At 39.1% G+C, this 21,824-nt stretch overlaps 1 protein-coding gene across 4 annotated transcripts in view; it reads left to right on the forward strand.

The window, feature by feature from the left end:
- The window catches only part of LOC117411313 (tau-tubulin kinase 1-like), a 97,769-nt gene that overhangs the window by 38,816 nt on the left and 37,129 nt on the right, over window positions 1-21,824 (forward strand). For all 4 annotated transcript variants that reach the window (XM_034018627.3, XM_034018628.3, XM_034018626.3 and 1 more), the window contains 5 exons: window positions 2,185-2,289; window positions 15,269-15,334; window positions 15,863-15,955; window positions 16,109-16,234; window positions 17,340-17,494. In XM_034018627.3, coding sequence (XP_033874518.1) covers window positions 2,185-2,289; window positions 15,269-15,334; window positions 15,863-15,955; window positions 16,109-16,234; window positions 17,340-17,494 — 545 coding nt within the window. The remainder of the gene's footprint in view (window positions 1-2,184; window positions 2,290-15,268; window positions 15,335-15,862; window positions 15,956-16,108; window positions 16,235-17,339; window positions 17,495-21,824) is intronic.

Genomic DNA, 21,824 nt, shown 5'->3' on the forward strand with positions numbered 1-21,824 from the left:
ATTCGCTGCAATTCAAACACAGTCCCCCTCCTTTTCAGGCCATGCAGACGACATCAGTCACAGACCCACAGGACACCGCTGTGGTGTCTCAGGAGGTAGCAGCCTTGCTGCAAAAACTGGCTATTTGCATGACAGACAACCTCCAGTTGGAGGAAGGGTTCTATTCCAGGTACTTCCTAGTGTCAAAGCAGGATGGTGTCCTCAGACCGATCCTCAACCTCAGACAGGTCAACCGAAGGAGGTTCAACATGTTGACAATGCAACAGCTGTTGCAGTCAATCAGGCCAGGCGACTGGTTCACCACGTTGGACCTCAAAGACGCCTATTACCACATCCCCATAAAACCAGTGCACAGGAAGCACCTGCGGTTCGCTTTTCAGGGAACAGTTCCATGTCTTCCCATTTGGTCTCTCCCTAGCTCTCCATGGAAGCTATCTTGGCCCCTTTGAGTTCAAAGGCATCAGAGTACTCAATTATATGGACAAATGGCTAATTTGTGCCCAGTCTCCAGCACAGGCCCATGTGGAACTTGTCACCGGCCACCTTCAACGGTTGAGCCTTACGGTGAATCATGTGAAGAGCCAGCTCACGCCTTCCCAGACAGCCTCCTATCTCGGAGTGTGCTTGGACTCCGGGTCTATGCTGGCCACTCTGTTGGACGGCAGAGTGCAGACAATAGCTGCCTGTTTAGAGCTCTTTCAGCTCAACAGAGCGCTCACGGTAGTAACGTTCCAGAAACTTTTGGGCTTCATGGCAGCAGCTACCCATACCCTTCCATTGGGTCTCCTACGCATGTGCCCGCTGCAAGCCTGGTTCAACAGCAGGGTTTTTCAGCCCACTCTGAGCCACGACCACCTATTTACAGTGTCTCACCACTGTCTAAAGGTACTCTCTTGGTGGAAACATAATTTTTTGCAGGCGGTTCAAGGCAGACTTGTGGTTGTCCGTACAAACAACACAACAATGGTGGCATACATTAACCACCAGGGTGGCCTCCAGTCGCCCAGTCTCCATTGTGTGGCCTGCAAGCTTTTGCTGTGGGTGCATGAGAACCTCCTCTGACTGCGGGCAGTGCATCTGCCCAGGGTGACGAACTGGGCTGCAGACCTCCTCTCAAGGGCAGTCCCCAGCAACTCAGAGTGGAAGCTTCACACCAAGGTGGTGAGCCTCATCTGGGAGAGGTTCTGGCATCCCGACCCATCAAGCCTGCAGCACTGGGTCTGGCCCCTGAACGGCTGCATTTGAGCAGTCTGGGTCTGTCCAACATTGTGATTGACGATCTCAACCAGTCTGTGGAAATAGAGGCTTTCCATCCACCTCCTTTCGAGTCTGACAGAGAGCGAAAGTTCCATACGCTCTACCCATTTCGGGCCCTGGAGTACTATGTTGACAGGACGAAAAGTTAGAGGCAATCTCAACAATATTTAGTCTGCTATGGGGCGAAGTCTCATGGTCAAGCCCTGACTAAGCAACTGTTGTCCAAGTGGACAGCAGACATGGTCAGGGCTGCCTATGAGCTGGCCAACTTGCCCCCTGCAGAAAAGCTCACTGCCCATTTCACCGGGGGCATGGCAACTCCGTGGGCTTTATTTCAGGGTGCATCTGTCAAAGACAGATGCAATACAGCGGTGTGGACTACTCCCCATACCTTCACTAGGTTCTACAGGCTGAATGTCATGGATCCTCAAAACCATGGTTTTGGAACTAGAGTGTTAAGGGCGGCTTCCCAGTCGACCTTTACAACACGGGCATAGAGGTGAGTTTCGCCCTCAGTTTTTTCACCCTAGATAATTACCAGGGTTCCGAATGGTAACTCACAGGGCAGCCTTTTTGCTTAGCTGTAGTATTCTGGTCTTTTGGCAATCTTGCCATTGCGATGGCTTGGGTATATTGACCCATTCGGTAATGGTTACATTTTGTACTTGAAAGGGAATATTGGGTTACTATCATAACCCATGTTCCCTGAAATAGAAATGTAACTATGGCAGGGCGAAAGCCCTAAATGTAAAGAGTGTGTGGGTGTTGGGATTATAGCGTTTTACCGTTCTAAATTCAGTCAAATGAAATTCCCTAAACGGCAAGCCAGGTATGAATTTTGAAACTGGCGGTACATTGCAAAACTTTCTTTGTGCTTTTTATTTATTCATTTGTTTATTTATTGTAAAACATGTATTTTTCTTCCAGTCTAATTTTGCCATGGGACGACTCCCTTCAACGTATAGGAAATGTTTCATGTTAGATTTTGGACTTGCACGACAGTACACTAACACCAATGGAGAAGTAAGACCTGTAAGTAACTCTGCAAGTTTCTGTGTTTTATTCTATTAAGTTGAATTTTCTTACAATATAATGCATTCTTAAATGTGCCTCAGTTTTGACATCTGTAAGAAAATACATTTTTGAAATGATCTAATTTATGAAACAAAAAATGAAGGAGGGAAGTTTCCTTAAGGCTGCTTAAAGCTGATTTTGATAGCTATTGTTGCTTTGGAAAGGGATTGATTCACAAAAGTGTCAGAATGCATTATACTCTCTTTTATCCCTTTTGATCTTAAACTGTAATTCACAAAGCTGACAAACAACCAGCTGAAAGAAACTGTTATGCAAGCCATTGAAACTGTTTTGAATTGCATTTAGCATGATCGCTTATCTTTATAGACTGGTCTACAAAGAGCTACTTCATGGGTTCATGAGCACTGAGTGAAGGAAAAACTCATGTGGAACCACAAGGTTATGAGGGTCTTTTTTCTCAGAATTTGAAAAAAAAATCATATTTCACAGTTTATTTTTGAATAGTCTATTTATGCCATTAGCGAGATCAAAATTACATTAATGATATTCTTCAGTGCTAGGCACTGCTGCAAGAGTACATTATTAAATACATGCATTCCATTTTGATTATGCTTACTGAAAATGATCACTTGTGGAATTATAATGAAATTGTATATCTATCTATGTTGGAACGACAAATTAAAAACACATGCCATAACACTGTCAATGCGATCCTAGAACAGGCAATTCTGTTCTAGGATATAGTGAAACATTTTCCCAAATCCAAAATTGTCAGTCCCATCATTTAAATGGTATGTGCTGTTTGAGTTAATTGCTGCTGTTAACGAGATGCATTAGTCTGATGGAATTTTTTTTATAATTATTGTAATAGAAGATCCATAACTGTCCTTCAAGATATTGCCTTCATACTCTGTACACAATTGTATTCTGTGATTCTCAAGGTCGTCGCCATAGTATCAAAGTCCTGCATCTCAGAAACCATTTGAAGTAGTGATTTCAAATGTACAGGGTTATACAGTATAAACCCAGCATGGTTAATGTGTTGGTGACACATTGACCTTTGATATGATGTGGCTGCCATATTGAGGTCATATGACCTTTGACATTACAGCTGCATAGAGACAGTACAATTTGGTATACAGCTGTATTCCTTGATTTTACCTTACTAAAGATCTTGTTTGGAAAACACTTTCATTGTCGCATTGCTTTAAACTCTTGCCATATCATCCTTTGACAACACTGAAGGGTGGTTTTTATTCCACAAGCAGAAGTAAAAATGCTAATTATTTTATAAGCCCCCTAGGTGGGAGTCACTGAAACATAACATGGCTGCAGTCCAGATATATTTTTAGAGCATAAAGCATTCGTGCCAGTATCTTAATGACCTTCCTTTCAAATTTACTTTAGAGTGCTGCTGCGTGAGATTCATATTTTATTGGTCTGCATGCGTCAGTGGGTGATGTACTAAAGCACTGCTTGAGCAGCATTGTTTAGATGACTCAGCCACTCCTTAGTGATTAAGAATTCAAGTCACTCATGATTCAACCTGCACTGCAGCAGTTTTTAGAAGCAATAGTAAACTGTGAGCAAGTGCCATACATACCTTTTACTGAAAATGACCTTCAGCCAAAACTATAAATGACGCTGAAAGACAATGATTTAGAGTTAATGTTAGGAATGAACTATGCTTTCTCATTGGATAGATATCAAGCTGTAATTTACTAATACATGTGAGGCAGCTAAGGATAAGAAATTTTTAGCATGTACAGTGAATGTACTGAATCTCTCTCTCTCTCTCTCTCTCTCTCTCTCTCTCTCTCTCTCTCTCTCTCTCTCTCTCTCTCTCTATAATATATATATATATATACAGTGCCTTGCATAAGTATTCACCCCCCTTGGACTTTTCCACATTTTGTAGTGTTACAACCTGGAATTAAAATGGATTTAATTGGGATTTTTACCATTTGATTTACACAACATACTTAACCCTTTGAAGGTGCAAAATATTTTTTATTGTGACACAAAAGTTAATTAAACAAAAAAAAAAAGACATTTGTTGGTTGCATAAGTATTCACCCCCCTGAGTCAATACTTGGTAGAAGCACCTTTGGCAGCAATTACAGCTGTGAGTCTTTTGGGGTAAGTCTCTACCAGCTTTGCACATCTGGATCCTGCAATTTTTGCCCATTCTTCTTGGCAAAATTACTCAAGCTCTGTCAGGTTGGATGGGGACCGTTGGTGAACAGCAATTTTCAAGTCTTGCCACAGATTCTCAATCGGATTGAGGTCTGGGCTTTGACTGGGCCATTCTAAGACATTCAGGTTCTTGTTTTTAAACCACTCCAGTGTGTCATTTTTAGGGTCATTGTCCTGCTGGAAGGTGAACCTCCGCCCCAGTCTCAGGTCTCTTGATGACTGAAACAGGTTTTCCTCTAGAATTTCCCTGTATTTGACTCCATCCATCCTGCCCTCAATCCTGACCAGTTTCCCAGTCTCTGCTGATGAAAAGCATCCCCATAACATGATGCTGCCACCACCATGCTTCACCGTGGGGATGGTGTTCTCAGGGTGATGAGCAGTGTTGGCTTTGCGCCACACATAGCGTTTTGCGCTAAGGCCAAAAAGTTCAATTTTGGTCTCATCAGACCAGAGAACCTTTTCCTACGTTTGCTGTGTCTCCCACATGCCTTTTGGCAAAATCCAAACGGGATTTGATATGGGTTTTTTTCAGCAATGGCTTTCTTCTCGCCACTCTTCCATAAAGCCCAGCTTTGTGGAGCGTCCGGGTTATAGTTGTCCCATGGACGGTTTCTCCCATCTCAGCTGTGGATCTCTCCAGCTCCTTCAGAGTTACCATTGGCCTCTTGGTTGCTTCTCTGACTAATGCCCTCCTTACCTGGTCACTGAGTTTTGGTGGACGGCCTTCTCTAGGCAGAGTCGCGGTTGTGCCATATTCTTTCCATTTTTTAATAATGGATTTAACGGTGCTCCAGGGGATGTTCAAAGTTTGGGATATTTTTTTTATAACCTAACCCTGATTGGTGCTTCTCCAGAACTTTATCCCGGACTTGTTTTGATAGCCCCTTGGTCTTCATGATGCTGTTTGTTTAGATATGCTCTCTAACAAACTCTGGGGCCTTCCAGAAACAGGTGTATTTAATCTGAGATCATGTAACACTTTAATTGCACACAGGTGGACTCCATTCAACTAATTATGTGACTTCTGAAGGCAATTGGTTGCACCAGAGCTTATTTAGGGGTGTCACAGCAAAGGGGGTGAATACTTATGCAATCAAGACTTTTCAGTTTTTTATTTGTAAATAATTTTGAAAAATATGTAGATTTTTTTCCCCACTTCGACATTATGGACTATTTTTCTGTAGATCAGTGACAAAAAATTCTAATTAAATCCATTTTAATTCCAGGTTGTAACACTACAAAATGTGGAAAAGTCCAAGGGGGGTGAATACTTATGCAAGGCACTGTGTATATATATATATATATATATATATATATATATATATATATATATATATATATAGACGGAGAGCGAGAGAGAGAGAGAGAGAGAGAGAGAGAGAGAGAGAGAAAGTGCTGGGACAAATATCTGAATATTCAAACAAATATTTTTTTACATGTATTCGGATACAAAAATTAGATGTTCGTATTTGCTAGAAATGACAAAAATACCTTGCACTTATTTACCGCCTCACCAGAAGTTGCGCAACAGTTTCAGAAATGGCAAATGAAAAAGAGCTTCGTGTGATATGTGAGATTTATATATATAAAAAAAACAGGATCGAAACAGCAGCTCTTCAGCCTCTATTTAAAAGTTCTAGACAACAAAAAATAAACAAACCAGATTATGCACATGCACGCATTATGATCTCTGGGTAAAAAAACGCATTGTGCTGCTTTAGAGCGAGTCAGAGTCCACGTTTGTTTTATTTGAAGTGTTTAAAGATAAATTTCAGTTTTTGTTTGCTTGTTCAGCTACAAAAAGACACAAGTAAGCCTCATGTCAACCTCAAACGTGTCTATGGCCACTGTTAACTGTGAAGAAACGGCATGGAATGAAAAAAAGTAAAAAATAGATAAAATGCAATGTCAACTTTATGTATTTATTTCGGGAATAAACAAAACAACGTTTAACTTGAACTGCTATTTGGCATCCTTTGTTCTGAAGTTAATTCACAGGGGTAAAGTAAGGCCTACACAACTTATTCTTTACTCCTGGGATATTTTTCTATTTTAACGTGTTACATATTGTAAGGTCTTGCTGTAAAATAAAGGCAGACACACGGGCCATGCCCCCCTGCCCCTGCTGCTATGCTGACTCTGCCTGCATTCTGAGCAATATAATGGCTTTCATTACTTTTTGAAAACTAATGAATATCCGAACAAATATTTCAATTATGAGCAAATATCCGAACATGAAAATCCTGTGTTCAGCCTAGCACACATATATAGAATAATAGATGGGCTTCAGTGAGTTACAGGAAAATAATTCCATCTAGGGTTTATGTGATGTCATAAACTACGAGACTGTTAGGTCGAGTAGTTCATAAACTGTCACAGAAACCCGAGATGGAATTATTTTCCAGTAACTCACTGAAACCCATCTATTATTCTATAATACATGGATATTAGTATCTGTAATAAAAAAAGACAATAAACGGGTGTTAAAGTTCAAATTGCAAGTGCATTTAATGAATAATAACGTACATTAAGTCAATATTAAAAAATCTTAAATATAATTTTCTTTTTGATAATTCAGGAACGGTGAATTAAACTGGGTAGATAATGAACTGCAAAAAATAATGTATTTTTAAGGAAAATGTGTTTCAATGGGGTATGCTTTTTTTTTTTTTTTGGTCGCTGTCAGTCGAAGATTTGTGTCGCTCGCTTGGTTGGTGCTCCTGATGGTGAAGCATGATTGTAACTCTTCATACAGACAGATGTGTTAAAAGTGCCTAAAAAAAACACAAATTGTGGGTGTTGTTGAATGATTAAATTTTGAAAGTCATTGGCAGGAATGTCTTTAATTTCCTGTTCCTCTCCAGTTTCTCTGAGATAGGAATTTACCGGATAACTTGTCTGAATATTTGGTATTTTAATTTTGTTGTGTGGTAATGGTAAAACAAGGCCGGCTAGTTTCCCAGACCTCAGTTAATACTAATCTTGAACTGACTCATGGTATTTTAGGTAATGCAGTCCAAGAAACAGGTTCTTTGAAACTAGATGATTATATAATATTTAATTTAGAAATAATAGTGTTAACTAACCATTTCATCTTCCAGGTTTTAAAGTTATTGAGAAGTACTGTAGTTGTTTTAGTATAACGCACAACCATTTGCATATTATTGAGGAGGATGAAGAGGGGTGCACGGAATGTATCGAAGCACACTATCAATGAAGTGCGCGTAGTTCCGTGCCCACGTATATGTTGCCAGAGCACAGCTGAGTTTAAAGCAGTAGGTGACGCCACTAAAATTTTTATAATACTGAAATATACAGGCTTTCTGAAAAGCGAGTGAGAGCTGCTGGTAGTGGAACACGGTATTTAATCAATGAGACCGTATAGGAACTACTGTAACCAGTGACATATAAATAAACAAATTACATGATGTTTTGCTAATAATACCCTAGTACAATTGATGCCCATTGCATCATAGCAGTAACATTAGGAAAATGTGGTTTGGTAAGATATGCTAAATTAATATATATATATTTCATGGTATATCATTTGTATACAGTTGTATATGGTATAAGTCAGCTGTAAATAAAATGCATAATGTAACACAAGTATGTACAATTTCTTAAATGTGTACGTAATAAAAAATAAACTTGCAATGCAATAGTACTAAATAGGCATTTAGTAGTAAATCATACTGACCATTTCTGGAAACAAGAAAAAAACACCTGCTGAATTTAATCACATAGCTGAGCCTTTTGCTGATGTTTGCAAGCAGATGATCCTGTTTTTTTTTTGTCAGATACCTTTTGATCAGTTAACCCTTTCTTGTGCAGTGGATTGTGGGACACTAAAAGACTAATGCTGGTTCTTTATTTTATTTTTTGGGGTGGATTTATTTACAAACTTGCTGGGATTTTCTCCCAAAGTAAGTCTGGATGTAACTGGACTTGGATCCTAATCGTCTCCATTGTTTCTTATTGACTTAAGGTTTGCAAATGTTGGAATCTACATAGTGTTATCTGTAATATTTGGTGGGATGCATATTTTTTAAAAATATAACATAAAATACATCAGCTATATTTCACATTAAGTCAAAGTTTATTTAATTTCGTTAAAGTTTGATTATATGTATGGATTTACACAGCTGTGTAGACATGACTGATTGTTGTGACATATTTTGCAAGTCTGAATAAAAACAATAACATGACAGGCCTATTTAAGAAAAACGTTTAATAGTTATTTAAATGTGTTTTTTTTTAATATTAAATGATTAGAAATAGCTGAGATAGAGTTTTGATTACATTACCTCATCTTAATATAAAATCCATTGGGCAATCTTAAAACGCAGCGAAATAATAATACTTTTCAATGCTGTTTTTATTAGCAATAATAAAACAGCATTGAAAAAAGTAATTGAGAAAAGCTACAGTATGTGATATGAAAAGTACGATCTTTAAACTCATACTAATTGTTAAATTCAATGAGCTTGTGTTCTGAATTCGGCAACATATCAAATACTACTTGTACCGTAGCAATTTACAAGCCCTTTTCAAATATATTCATGGTATTTTATGCAATAACAAAATGGTCACTATGAAGCTTAATTTAAACACTTTTTCATGAAATACTAAATACAACATTGAAAAAACAAATATGTTCAACAATCAATCGCATTTAATACTATCTGAAGCCTGAGAAAACTAATACATTCAACCAGAAGTCGCATTTAGTGTTATCTGAAACCGTGTGGGAGAATAACAAAGGGAGGGAGTGGGTAAAAGCCGGACCAAGACAAAACTACACAGACTGGGCATTAAAACTGGTCGAATCTTCAGAAATCCTACACCAAATGATTACTCCCTTCCCATACATTACATACCAACAGGAATTATCATTATAAGATGTTGCGTTTTTTTTTCTTTTATTAACAAAAACAATACTAATGGTCACTTCACCAAGCTCTGATTCCTGGTGCTAAAGAAGAGCTCCCTGTGAAGGCCGGTTTACACTCATTCGCTGGACTTTTCGACTGAAAAACCGGCGACAGCATCGCCCGATCAACACACTGTCATCGTCCATCGACGTACTATAAACCCACAGGAGAAGGAGAAGACAACGTACTAAACTTGCTTATATGCGAGAAATCCACCTCAAACAATAACAGTTTGGCGAATACCACAGGCTTGTCCAAGAAATGAAATTGGGTGGCATCAAGTTTTTCACTTGATACTTAAGAATGCCGTTTGAAGTTTTTGAACAACTGCTTTCAATAGTGGCACCTAATCTATATCATAAACCAGCCAATCGAGTACCAAAGGTTGACGTTGACTATCAAGTAAATAGGCTCCTTTCAGGTGATAAGAATATATATATTTTCCAATTATTATTTTCTAATATTTTCCTATAATGTAAAAATGCTAAAATCTGATAATAATAATAATAATGAATATTTAGTTTAGAGGGCTCAGAGACCTTTTAAATAACGTTTTCCTACACATGCACAATACCTAACCACAAACAAGTACAACATTTGAGGAATACATAATATTATTTGGTTTCTTCATCCAAGAAAACATTCACTGTTTTACCATAAGTTTTTTAATTAAGCTAAAACAACGAAACAACGGTAAAGTGATCTGAAAACTGCTGCTATGATAATGTCTGAAATCCATGTCTGAAATGCAAGAAGCAACAGTCAACTGGGTTTGACAAGGTGATCCATTATAGCACCTGCTGTAAAACAGCTACATTGTTAACGGATCAGATGATATCAAATAAAAGATTTGTTACAGTTTAGGCATATTGTTTCCTATTTTGCATCTTGATGCTACAGACTAGACGGTCATTTTAATTTCACTGGGAAGTGCCGTGGTAACTTAAATATAAATTTTAACTTAAATAGTTGACTTCTAAATGTCAAAAACAAAATCTTTCACACAATTGGCATATTACTGCCGTTAATTTAACTGCAAAACGTTTTTTGCATACTTTGTTAATTTTATTCAATTCTGAGTAAATTTGAATATCTAATCGATAAGATTGTTTCCTCCACAGTGTAGTTGGTTTCAGTTCCCACAGTTTATTTGTTTCAGGTATCTGGCATCAGGAGACTCAGATTGGCTTGATTATTGAGGAACGTGTTCTGCTTTATGGGATGTATTGCAGCCCCAGGTTATACACGTTCCCCGGCTGTGCATATGGAGACAGATAGTGTTTCTCTTTGAAGAAGTCTGGAACTTTCCAAGCTGTGTTGCAGCCATAAATGGGAAGCATGTTGTTATAATGCCAGTTCAGCCTATTTTAATTATAAAGCAACACATAGCATTGTATTGTTGGCAGTCTGCATTGCTCAATATTGTTTTACTTTGGTTGACATCCGAAGTCCAGGATGACAAAGTTGCAGAGGCGTATTTACCAGATCTGCTTTTGGACAGAAAATGGAAGCTGGTGATCTTGATTTACGCAGTGCAAGTAATCTGCGTGCCACTAGTGTTAAGTGCCTTATGTGTTTGTTACGGATGAAGCATTTCCCCTAAGATCTTCTATATAGTTTCAATTTACTGAGACCCTTTCCTGGCTGTGGCCTTCCATAAGACGACAGATTATTCAATTATAGGCTTTCAAGGGCGAAGAGAGTAATTGAAAATGCCTTTGGAATGCTAACCACAAGGTAGCGGGTATTTAGGAAGCCCATTCACACAAAGGTGAATAAAGTAATGTATATTGTGAAGACATGTCTCTGTCTTCACAACTACCTGCGGCAAGTAGACTGTATTTGCCTCCACAACAGAAAACGTACTGCCCCCCAAATGCTGTAGACAGTGAAGATGCAGGTGGAAATGTTGTGGAGGGACGTTAGCGAAACAAATTGGATGGGTCGTGCATCAAAAATGGTACACGAATTGGAGCCAACACATTTAGTGATGATGCTGCATCTGTTCGACAAAGTTATAAAGAATATTTCTGTTCTCCTGATGGGCAAGTACCTGGCAGCTACATCACCTTCGCGACGGATCTCATCAGTGAACGTCAAGGTGTAGCTCTAACATATATGCCTGTGTTCTAAACACATACGGTTTAATTGTATATAGTTATTACATTTTTCAGTTAGTGCACTTACGATTGTTTGTTTTATTTAATGGCATTTAAGAAAGAAAAAAATAACTAGGGAATACATTAAAAAATATATTAAATATTAAAATACAATATATAAGATTATTATTTAAAAACAAAATAACTCAAAATATTGAAGCTAATATTTGGATCAAAATACTAGAATTCTGAGATTTTGTTAAATTTTCTTCTATTAAAATGATTTAAATTAACTGACTTTCTTTTTATTGTAAAACATTATAAATGGTACAGAGTATGTGTTTCTTCAGTGAAACCTTTCATTGAATTATAGTGATTCTGCTCACAAGGTGACAAGGCGTGAAGTACACCATGGTGTGATGAATGGTTAGTGGGGTGTGAAGAAGTTCCCTGAGAAATAGGAAACCTCAAACCGGGAAATTCAACCTCAAGCAGAAAGCTCTCAATTTTCACCCTGGCCAATGCTCTTTGATATGATGGCATCTTATCCAGCTGCATTGCAACACACTGAGCCCACAAAGTGCTCAGGTGGTAAGATTTTCTTTTTTAAAGCCTCTGATGATTCTTTTAATATGTTTAGTAACTCCCTGTCAGCTTCAGTTTCTGTTTTCCTTTTTTTCCCTCCAAGCTAGACGTATTTTTCTCATAGTGTTCTCTATAGTTTCAGTGTCATGAGTGTGATTCACATCGATCTATGTAATACAAACAAAAAAACATGATTCCACTCGAACCGCATCAATTAAGCAGAAGACTTACTTAAGAATCAATACTCACTTGCTATATGTCATGTATGGTTGCCCATCAGCTGCAGAGCCCTTCTTTTTTACTGTGTATTTATTTATGTGTGGCATGTACATCCCGCAGACTTTTAAATCTTTTCTTAACTTCCTTTGCTGAAATGCCTTTACTAATTTAAAATATTGTCAGATATCCATACCACGATACCTAGGCCTATATATATTATCAGTTGGTAATTATTTTTCCAGTTAGGTCTGTACCTTTAACCAAACCTTAAAAAAACTAGTACATTCACTTTCTATACAAAAAAAAATTATAACCCTGTATTGAGCCATAGCAATTTGAGCCATTTCGGGTTTTACGAGCTGCAGGTTTTTGTACAAATTGTACTGATGAAGCAGATCATATAAGTACGTTTAGTACATTGTCTTTTCCTTCTTAAAGGTAAAGCAGAAGTAAAAACTAACTGATGCGCTTCATCTTCCATTTCTGTTCAAATACTTCTCGGGTCAAGTGGAATTACAGCGTCACTGTGGGTTTTAGTGCGTTGATGGACGATGACAGTGTGTTGATCGGACGATGCTGTCGCTGGTTTTTCAGTCGAGCGACAGTCCAGCGAACGAGTGTAACCGGCCTTCACGGGGAACTTCTTCAGCACCAGGAAACAAGAGCTCGGTGAAGTGACCATAGTATTGTTAATAAAAAAAAAAAAACACAAAATCTTATAATGATAATTCCTGTTGGTATGTAGTGTATGGGAAGGGAGTAATCTTTTGGTGTTGGATTTCTGACGATCCGACCGTTTTAATGCCCTATATGGGTAGTTTTGTCCTGGTCCGGCTTTTAATCACTCCCACAAAGGTAGAGAGGTGTCGCATTAAACGTGCAAATCTAGCTCTACTATTAATTTCAGAGGGGAGTTTATTTTAAACTAGATATTTTTCAAACATATTTAGTTGAACAAAATCTGAGTGCCCCATAGTGTGTTTCAATCTTTGAACTTGATCTGCATTTTTCTTGGCAGAGTTAGTAGCTAACTGTGTACTGCTTGTTGCTATGTGAAGTATGCAGATGAATGTATTGTTAAGAACTGGCAAAAACAGTGCGTTTACAGCAAACTCATTAAGCGCTTTGTGATGGTGGTCCACTCTGAAAGGCGCTATATAAAATAAATAAATATTGATTGATTGATTGATTGATTAGAGGAATGACAAAAAGTGCATGGAATCAGAGCGCCTCTTGCAACAGTGAGCTGCAGTATCAGAAATGTACGGCATACGCTTATAAGAGCACTAATGCTTTATGAACACGGTCCTGTGTGTTTACATACAACTGTAGTGCAAATTGTGTAATTTAAATTATATATATATATATATATATATATATATATATATATATATATATATATATATATATATATATATATATGGGTAATTCAAATAAAAGCATGTAATTAAAACTAAACATTTAATTTAAAAGTAATATGACACTCCCTTCCCACGTATTGGGTTTCTTTTTTTTTTTTTTTTTTTTTTTTACTGATCTGAGACACCAACATAAATTCACATTTTGATTACCGAATTTTTCCTGGACACTGAACAATTGGAGATTTGCTGGCAGCACAGTTGTAACAAATCATGACAGGGAAAAAGTAGCTCATGCATCTATGGAATCTTAAAGTCTATTCAGTTTTCACAAACACTTCAGGGATTCATCATCATTACCAATTATTTTAAATATAGAACTTAAGTCACCATATTAAAAAAAAAAAAAAAAAAGTTTTTTTTTTACTCATTGATTTCATTTTTTGTATCGTTTGCTGTTTTTTATGTTCTGTCATATTATGTTGATTTTCCTTTTGTTTTGTTTTACAGTTCCTTTTGGCCTTTTATTTACAAGCAAATGTTTGAAGTGTTACTCCATCAGCTGCTTGTTACCATCACAGTGCCGTAAAGTTGTGAGTGTGCTGTCACCAAGCTTTCTGTGTCAGAATACTAGACAGGGATCTCGTCTGGAAATTTCTTTGCCTGTCAAACAAATATTGGCAATACAAAGTGTTTACAAGGTATTATACATAATTATATTATTGTTAATGTCATATAGTCATACTACTATGAAGTGGGACTTAGATATGTCTCAAAGGAGTACGTAGAGGCCAGGGGACAGTTTAGGAAATAAAAATAACAATGACATCTGACTTGGGACCTTTTTTTTTAATCGGTAGGATTGCATTCCAATTGGTCTTCAGCATCTACTTGTTCTGCCCAGATTTACAGCATAAATAAAGGCTCAGGAAACTCAGAGAGAAAACTGTGATTTAAATGCAAGGGACCAGTTTCTCAGCTTTCTTTGTTGTTGTTTTTTTTACTCAAAATTGTTAATAGCACATATGAGTATATTGCTGTTTTGGTAACTCTGAATAGGGTATATTTCCTTTCTACAAAATCATTCTATTGAGAAATTGAAGCCCAGTGTCTCTTGTCCATATGTTTCATCAACCAGTATTCTCTTCGCTATAGTGACATTTAATAATTTTTTTCATAGTGCCAATATATGTATCTTCAAATGATTGTGTAAGGACTGTCAGGGCATTGTTCATTTTATTAATCCCATCTCAAGGTCCTAAAATAAAACAAGAGATTGAACTGTAAGGCATCTATAGAAGTAAAAAGACGGATACAGAACAATTGTCATTTAGGTGTTAGCATGTCATTTGTAAGTGTCCTGATGAGATCCCTGGCTTTGGGTTTTTGTGTTGTTTTTTAGTTTTAATATCATGTTTTTTTTATTCAATTAATCTTACAACTTTTTTAAATGTAAAATGTTTATACTTTAAACAATAATGATTGTTATTCATTTGTAATATATATATATATATATATATATATATATATATATATATATATATATATATAAAATATATTTATTTATTTTTTTTATTGTTTTTAGCCTAGAAATGTTGCAGGATTTCGGGGAACTGTTCGTTATGCTGCAGTAAATGCACATAAAAACAAAGTGAGTACCATTTTGTTTTGTATTTCTTCTGTGTGGGATGAAAGGGATCCAATATAATGCGCAAGACTTAGCAGCCTTGGGTTACATCCCTTGTATAATGTGCACCTCTTCTATAACACATACCTATTGTATACAATCCTAGCAATATACTATAGAGACACTATTATTACCTGAGTACTGCACACCTTGTATATAACATTCAATCTTTATACTTTATAACACAAGTCCATTTGTCAAAGGGTGCATGGTTTTTTTTTTTTTTAAAGGTTTGTTGAGCATTTTTCAAGCCACTTCAATTGTTTTCAACTTTCCATCTCATTCAGTACATATTCAACTTATGTCTGTGGTAGTTTAACCTTTAGATAATTTGGTCCCATACATTATGATTTGTCCCTGTGTGGACACAGAAAGAGAAGTGAAATAATTTTCCCCCTTCTAGTCCTTCTAGTCCAGTATGAGTTGGCAAATGGTGTCTATTTTCACATACATGACAAAACATAATTATTTTTGTTCTGTAATATTTTACAGGAAATGGGTCGACACGATGACCTGTGGTCCTTATTTTACATGTTGGTTGAATTTGCAGTTGGACAGCTTCCTTGGCGCAAAATTAAAGATAAGGTTGGTACATCTGCTACAAATAAAGTCATTGATTTAAAAAAAATTAAAACAATAATAATGATTAACATACAGAGAATAAAAATACATATGCTAAATTTGTAATGGTTCAATAAAACTTTTTTTTTTTTTCAAATTGTCTATGTGCTTTAATAGGAGCAAGTGGGTCAGATCAAGGAGAGATATGATCACAGAGTGCTGCTAAAACACATGCCTTCAGAGTTTCATATCTTCTTGGATCATGTATCAAGCCTTGATTATTTCACCAAACCAGACTACCAGGTAAAAACACTACTCATTTAAATCCACATATCAACAGGGAACCCTTATGGTTGGTGATGTCATACAAAGGGGAGGGATTCTTGAACACTGTAATGCAATGACTTTGCGGATGCAATACCTTTGCGGATTCTGAATTCTGATGGTGGGATGTTTAAAATCTCTATACTACTCCTGCAAGTAACCTTAGCTCCTTTGAGTTGTGGTTTACACGCTTGTGGTGTGCATGGTCATTGGTTCGGTGCAGTCTCTGTCCTGTTACAGTAGCAAAAGTAGTCCTTCAACACAAATCACTTTAACAATATTGATGACTTTTAATAGTTTTAAATTAAATTCAATGTACTGAGACAAGTACTTTTATGAAATGAGCCCTATATATGTTAAAGCTGTGTTTATTGGAAGATGATATACAGTAGTGGAAGTAACAATACTTGTTGGAATTTTGTTTGTGTTTGAAAATGAGCAAGGATTAGACACATTTAGGCCCTCTCTGTACACTGTTTGGGATCAACATCCCCTAAACTAACCTAATCGTGGGCACCCAGAGTCCCTGCCTTCTCACAACGACTCCTGCCTCTTCATACGGCCTAAACTAGGCATTTCCTTCACGAGCACCGTCTTGCAGTTCCAAGGTTCCGTAGTAGTTAATCCTGCAGAGCAGACGTTTTTCTGGGTTGTGGTTGTGTGCAGGGGTTGATGCTCCCGGGGTTAGTGCTGGCTTCGTAGCTCCAGCTCCTGGGTTGATATGAGTCTGCAACACAGCACAAAACACAACAAACATTCGCTCAGCGTCCTTCTGTATGGCTATGGCCGTGCAGTAGCTTCGAGCTGTAGCAGAGGCGCTTTTTGAGCTCCATTCAGCCTCCCAGGGCAAGCCCCCCAGCCAATCCGAACCTCCCGATTTTAGGTCCGCGCCGGGCGAGCCCACCTGCTCAATTAGCTGCTTAGCAACGTGTCTCCTGTTGCTCATCCCAGCTGCTTCTCTAAAGGCACACATTCACTCCCAAGAACCAGCAACATGGTCTCCCAGTCACAGGCACACGCAAACAAAAACGGCAAATACCTCTCATATTTTATAAACATATTTTACCTTTACCTGTATTTTCAGCTTTTAATGTCAGTGTTTGAGAACAGCATGAAAGAACGAACTATAACTGAAAATGAACCATTCGACTGGGAGAAAGGAGGAACTGATTCATTATTATCAACCAGCACCTCTACCCCACCGCAGCACAACACAAGGCAGACGGCAGCCATGGTCGGGTAAGCAAATTATAATTCCAAAGGAACTGGATTGCAGATACCTTTTGTTTTCCCCCAATTTGGGTTTTGCATTACCCAACACATTACTTTATTGCATAGTAAATTATAAGTAGTTAGACATGATTTAATTTCATGATTGAAATGCATTTATGTTGGAGACAGCTTTTGGCAGAATTTTTTTGTTCTGCTCAGGGGGTTTGCGTTCGCTTTTGCTGCATTCGTGACAACAGTATGTTGTCTCAGCGGGATGTACAGTACAGTAGCTAGTACAACAAGTCTTGTGGATACTGGAGTATACTGGAGGATACTTGTTTCTTTATTCAAATATGATTTTTACAATGATTGAACATATATTAATTTAAGTTATTCCACATTCTGTTTATGTATGTCATGCTGCCCTACTTTTTTTTTATAAGCTGATTAGTTAAGCTGTTGAGGGTAAAATCTTCAGAAACACTAGTCTGGTTCTGATAAAACTATGCATGTAGTATATCAAGTACCATATGTAGTATAGGTAAGGAATCCATTGTGTATTATTGCTGCTGTATAGTAAATGTTTACAAAGCTGACTGGTTTTCACTGTTGCAAAACAAGTGAAGAACAGCACATCCAACTGCTAGTTCTTCTTCCAGTACTGCATTTTGTGGTGTGTGTAGAGTGGACATCTTGGGATGATTTTTATTGTTTTCGGCATCTTTAAGCAGCTTGTTCAGTAGTAACAACGCACTGGATACTGAAGTGAACTGCAGCTACGTTTCAGCATGAATGTGACAGTGCACCTTGTTCAACCTTGACCGGAAGCCGTTTTATTGAACATGTACGAAATGAAACCATTACCTCATGGGTATTTATCCTTTAATACCGTCTAACCTGAATAGATCTATCAAAGCTGCACGTAGTGCTTGTGACGTAGTCGTACCCGCCCCCAAGGGCATAAACGACCACTGACACAAGTATCGTCATCATTTTTCCTTTTACCGCTTGGAGAGAGAGATCTACGAACAGATAAGTGAACAAAGTGTGATATCTGACTTTTTGCTTGTGTTTTAACACTTATTGTGATTTGTTGTCACATGTTTTAGTAAAATTTACTTCACGTTTCTGCACTCAGCTGTGGTTGTTTCTTTAGACCCTCAGCGGCCTTGTGCCCCGCGCAAAGCCAGCTCAGCTCTGTTTTGGGTCTGACTGCTCGCAGTCCTTCCCGCAGTGTTTTGTTGCCGCTCTGGTCTCTGCTTGCAGTGCCATTGCGAAGGCTGTCATGGCTTGACAGCAGGCTGCCTCCAGTCTTAGGGCTGTGTTGTGTTAAGCCAGAAGCTATTCAGGTTGGCATCCCTGCATATTGCCTCAGTAACTGCAGGTCATTGATCTACCACCGTTCTTAGTGAACAAGGTCACTGTAACGTTAGTGTACTGTACTCTGCACCGTACTTTGTACCGTGCACCGTACCGTACCTTACCGTTGCAATGTACCGTGTATAGTGTGCAATGGGCACCATACAGTACTGTTTACACTTTACTGTGTGTAGCATTGCACAGTACCGTACCGTTTGATTTGTACCATGTATACCGTGCATTGCCGACCGTACCGTGCCGTGCACAGCGTGCACCGTACCATACTAGGGGTACCGTTCTCTGCGCACCATATCGTACCGTACTGTTTGCACCGAACCGTGTGTACCATGCATTGTGCGCTATACCGTGCATACTTGTCTGTTGCACCATACCATACCGGTTGCACAGTACCGTGTGTACCGTGCACCATACCGTAACAGATGTACTGTGCCCTGTGCACTGTGTACCGTGCATTGTGCACCGCACCGTATGCCGTGCCATTGACACTGTGTGTGCCATGCATTGTAATATAATACAGTGTGGGTGTTGTTAAAGCATTCTATACAGCTGGGGTCGGCAACCTCAACGTAACCAGGGGGCTGCTGTGGCAACCACAAAACGGCTTGTGGGCCGCACCGACAAAACTGAACAATTTTTAACTCAATTATCAGGTTGTAATACCTACACAATACCAACGAACTTACAGAAACACACTGGGCAAAGCATGGAGTACAATTATACTGTATTTATTAAAACAAAATCTTTGAACAAAGACGTTACCGCTATACCGCTGCTATCGTCTTTTCAGTCAACAATATTAAACCACACAGAATTCAAACAGTGCTTAACACTAATCTGTACAACAGAAAAGATATTTAAATGAGTTTCATTTACATTTACTAGCTGCCTATTACTAATGTCTTTCTCAAAGAAAAAAAAAACTCCAACGAAAAGTAAGTGCACAAATAGTATTTTGAAGGTACGTGGATTCCCACCAAAAGCAGCCATAACACACAAATGCAGGTTTAATCTATTTACATTTAACATTACATGTGGTTATTGCTCCCAGCAAGGGAAAAAAAAAAAACATTTCTCTTAACAAATTAAAACAAACAATTTATTTAATTTGGCCAACTTCATCTCGGTCATTCCGGTGGCTCAGCACTTCGCATATGGTTACTGCATAAGCATTGATTACTTACTTCCAAGTGACGTTGGCTGCGTGCCTTGGAACTGTTGCCTGGCAACCATTGACAGACTGTGTGCCGTGTGAGAACCACTCCGGCAACAACAACACAGATACTGGCTGCGCAAATGCAGAGGCGGCGGATCTAATTAATGTTTTTTTTAAATGTAATACATTGATAAAGAAACTCAGAGGGGCTGCCACCAAACCTCAAATGGGCCACCATTGGCCCACGGGCCGCCATTTGCCGACCCCTGCTATACAGTCCTGTAATATTTAGGCACAATGCAGGTATTTTTAACCAAGGCTAGACAGTACCATCCCTGATCTATCAGCTGATCTGGTTATAGTCATTTACCACTGTTGACGCATTGCTGGTTCCATAGCAACATTGCTGCATGCATTGTTGAACAGTTTCCTTTACGTATTACAGCTGACTGTCGTTTCCATTGCACACTACTGTGATTACATCATGCCGGGGTTTCATTCTTGTGATGTATGCAAGACGGGTCGCCCCATGGAGGACAGGCATTGCAGATGCGCTGCCTTTCTGGATCCAGAGCATGCTAAGGAGGCACTCGCCAACCGCAACTCCTGTGAGTTTTGTGCGCGTTTCTCTAAGCGTACATTGGAGAAGCGAGTGTCATGTAACTCTGTAGAGCGCTCTTTGTCCATTCCACCTGGACAAGGCTCCCTTCCTGGGCTCTGCCCAGAGCCCCTTTTCAGGGAGTCACCTAGAGTACTGGCGTCAATGCACCTGGGACACCTGGGTGCTCAATACTGTACAGACCGGCTAGTCTCTGCAATTCAGACACGGTCCTCCTCCATTTTGGGGTATGACTACAACGTTAGTTACGGATCCGCGAGACGCATTGGTTTTGCCTCAGGAGGTGACAGCCCTGCTGCAGAAACTGGCTATTTGTACAGTTCATCCTCTTCACTTGGACGAAGGGTTTTACTCCAGGTACTTCCTGGTGCTCAAACTGGATGCTGGCCACAGACCAGTCCTCGGCCTCAGGCAGGTCAATCCGTATCTGAGTCCATGGAGGTTCAAAATGTTAACTATGCAGCAGCTGTTGCAGTCAATAAGGCCAGGCGACTGGTTCACTACGGTGGACTTAAAAGATGCTTATTTTCACATCCTGCTAAAATCAGGGCACAGGAGGTAGCTCAGGTTCGCTTTTCAAGGGACAGCATACGAGTTTCGGGTTTTGCCATTCGGCCTCTCTTTACCCCCCCCCGTGCTTTTTCAAAGTGCATGGAGGCTATTCTGGCCCCATTGAGACTCAGGGGAATCAGTGAGCTCAATTACCTGGGTGATTGGCTCATTTGTGCTCAATCTCCAGCGCAAGCAGGGTCTCACACGAAACTCGTCACAGACCATCTACTTCGGCCGGTTTGTCAGTGAACTATGCAAAGAGCTAGCTCACACCTTCACAGACAGCCTTCTATTTAGGAGTGCGTCTCGATTCAAGGACCATGCTGTCCACTCTGTCAGAAGATAGAGTGCAGAGAATGGCCGCTTGTCTGAAGCTTTTCAGCTCAACAGAAAGCTCACAGTAGTGACGTTTCAGCAGCTTCTGGGCTTGATGGCAGCAGCTTCCCAGACCCTCCCCTTGGGTCTTCTGCACATGCGCCCTCTCCAAGGCTGGTTCAACAGCAGGGTTTTTCAACCCACATTGAACCACAGCCATCTGCTGACAATGTCTTGGCACAATCCTGGTGGACACAGCCTGCTCACCTACGCTTAGGCGTAGTGCTGAGCAGAGTTACCAGAAGGGAGGTTATCACCAGAAATGCGTCCAGCCTCGG

The sequence above is a fragment of the Acipenser ruthenus genome, chromosome 6 (genome assembly GCF_902713425.1).
Source record: "Acipenser ruthenus chromosome 6, fAciRut3.2 maternal haplotype, whole genome shotgun sequence".
Classification (NCBI taxonomy): domain Eukaryota; kingdom Metazoa; phylum Chordata; class Actinopteri; order Acipenseriformes; family Acipenseridae; genus Acipenser; species Acipenser ruthenus.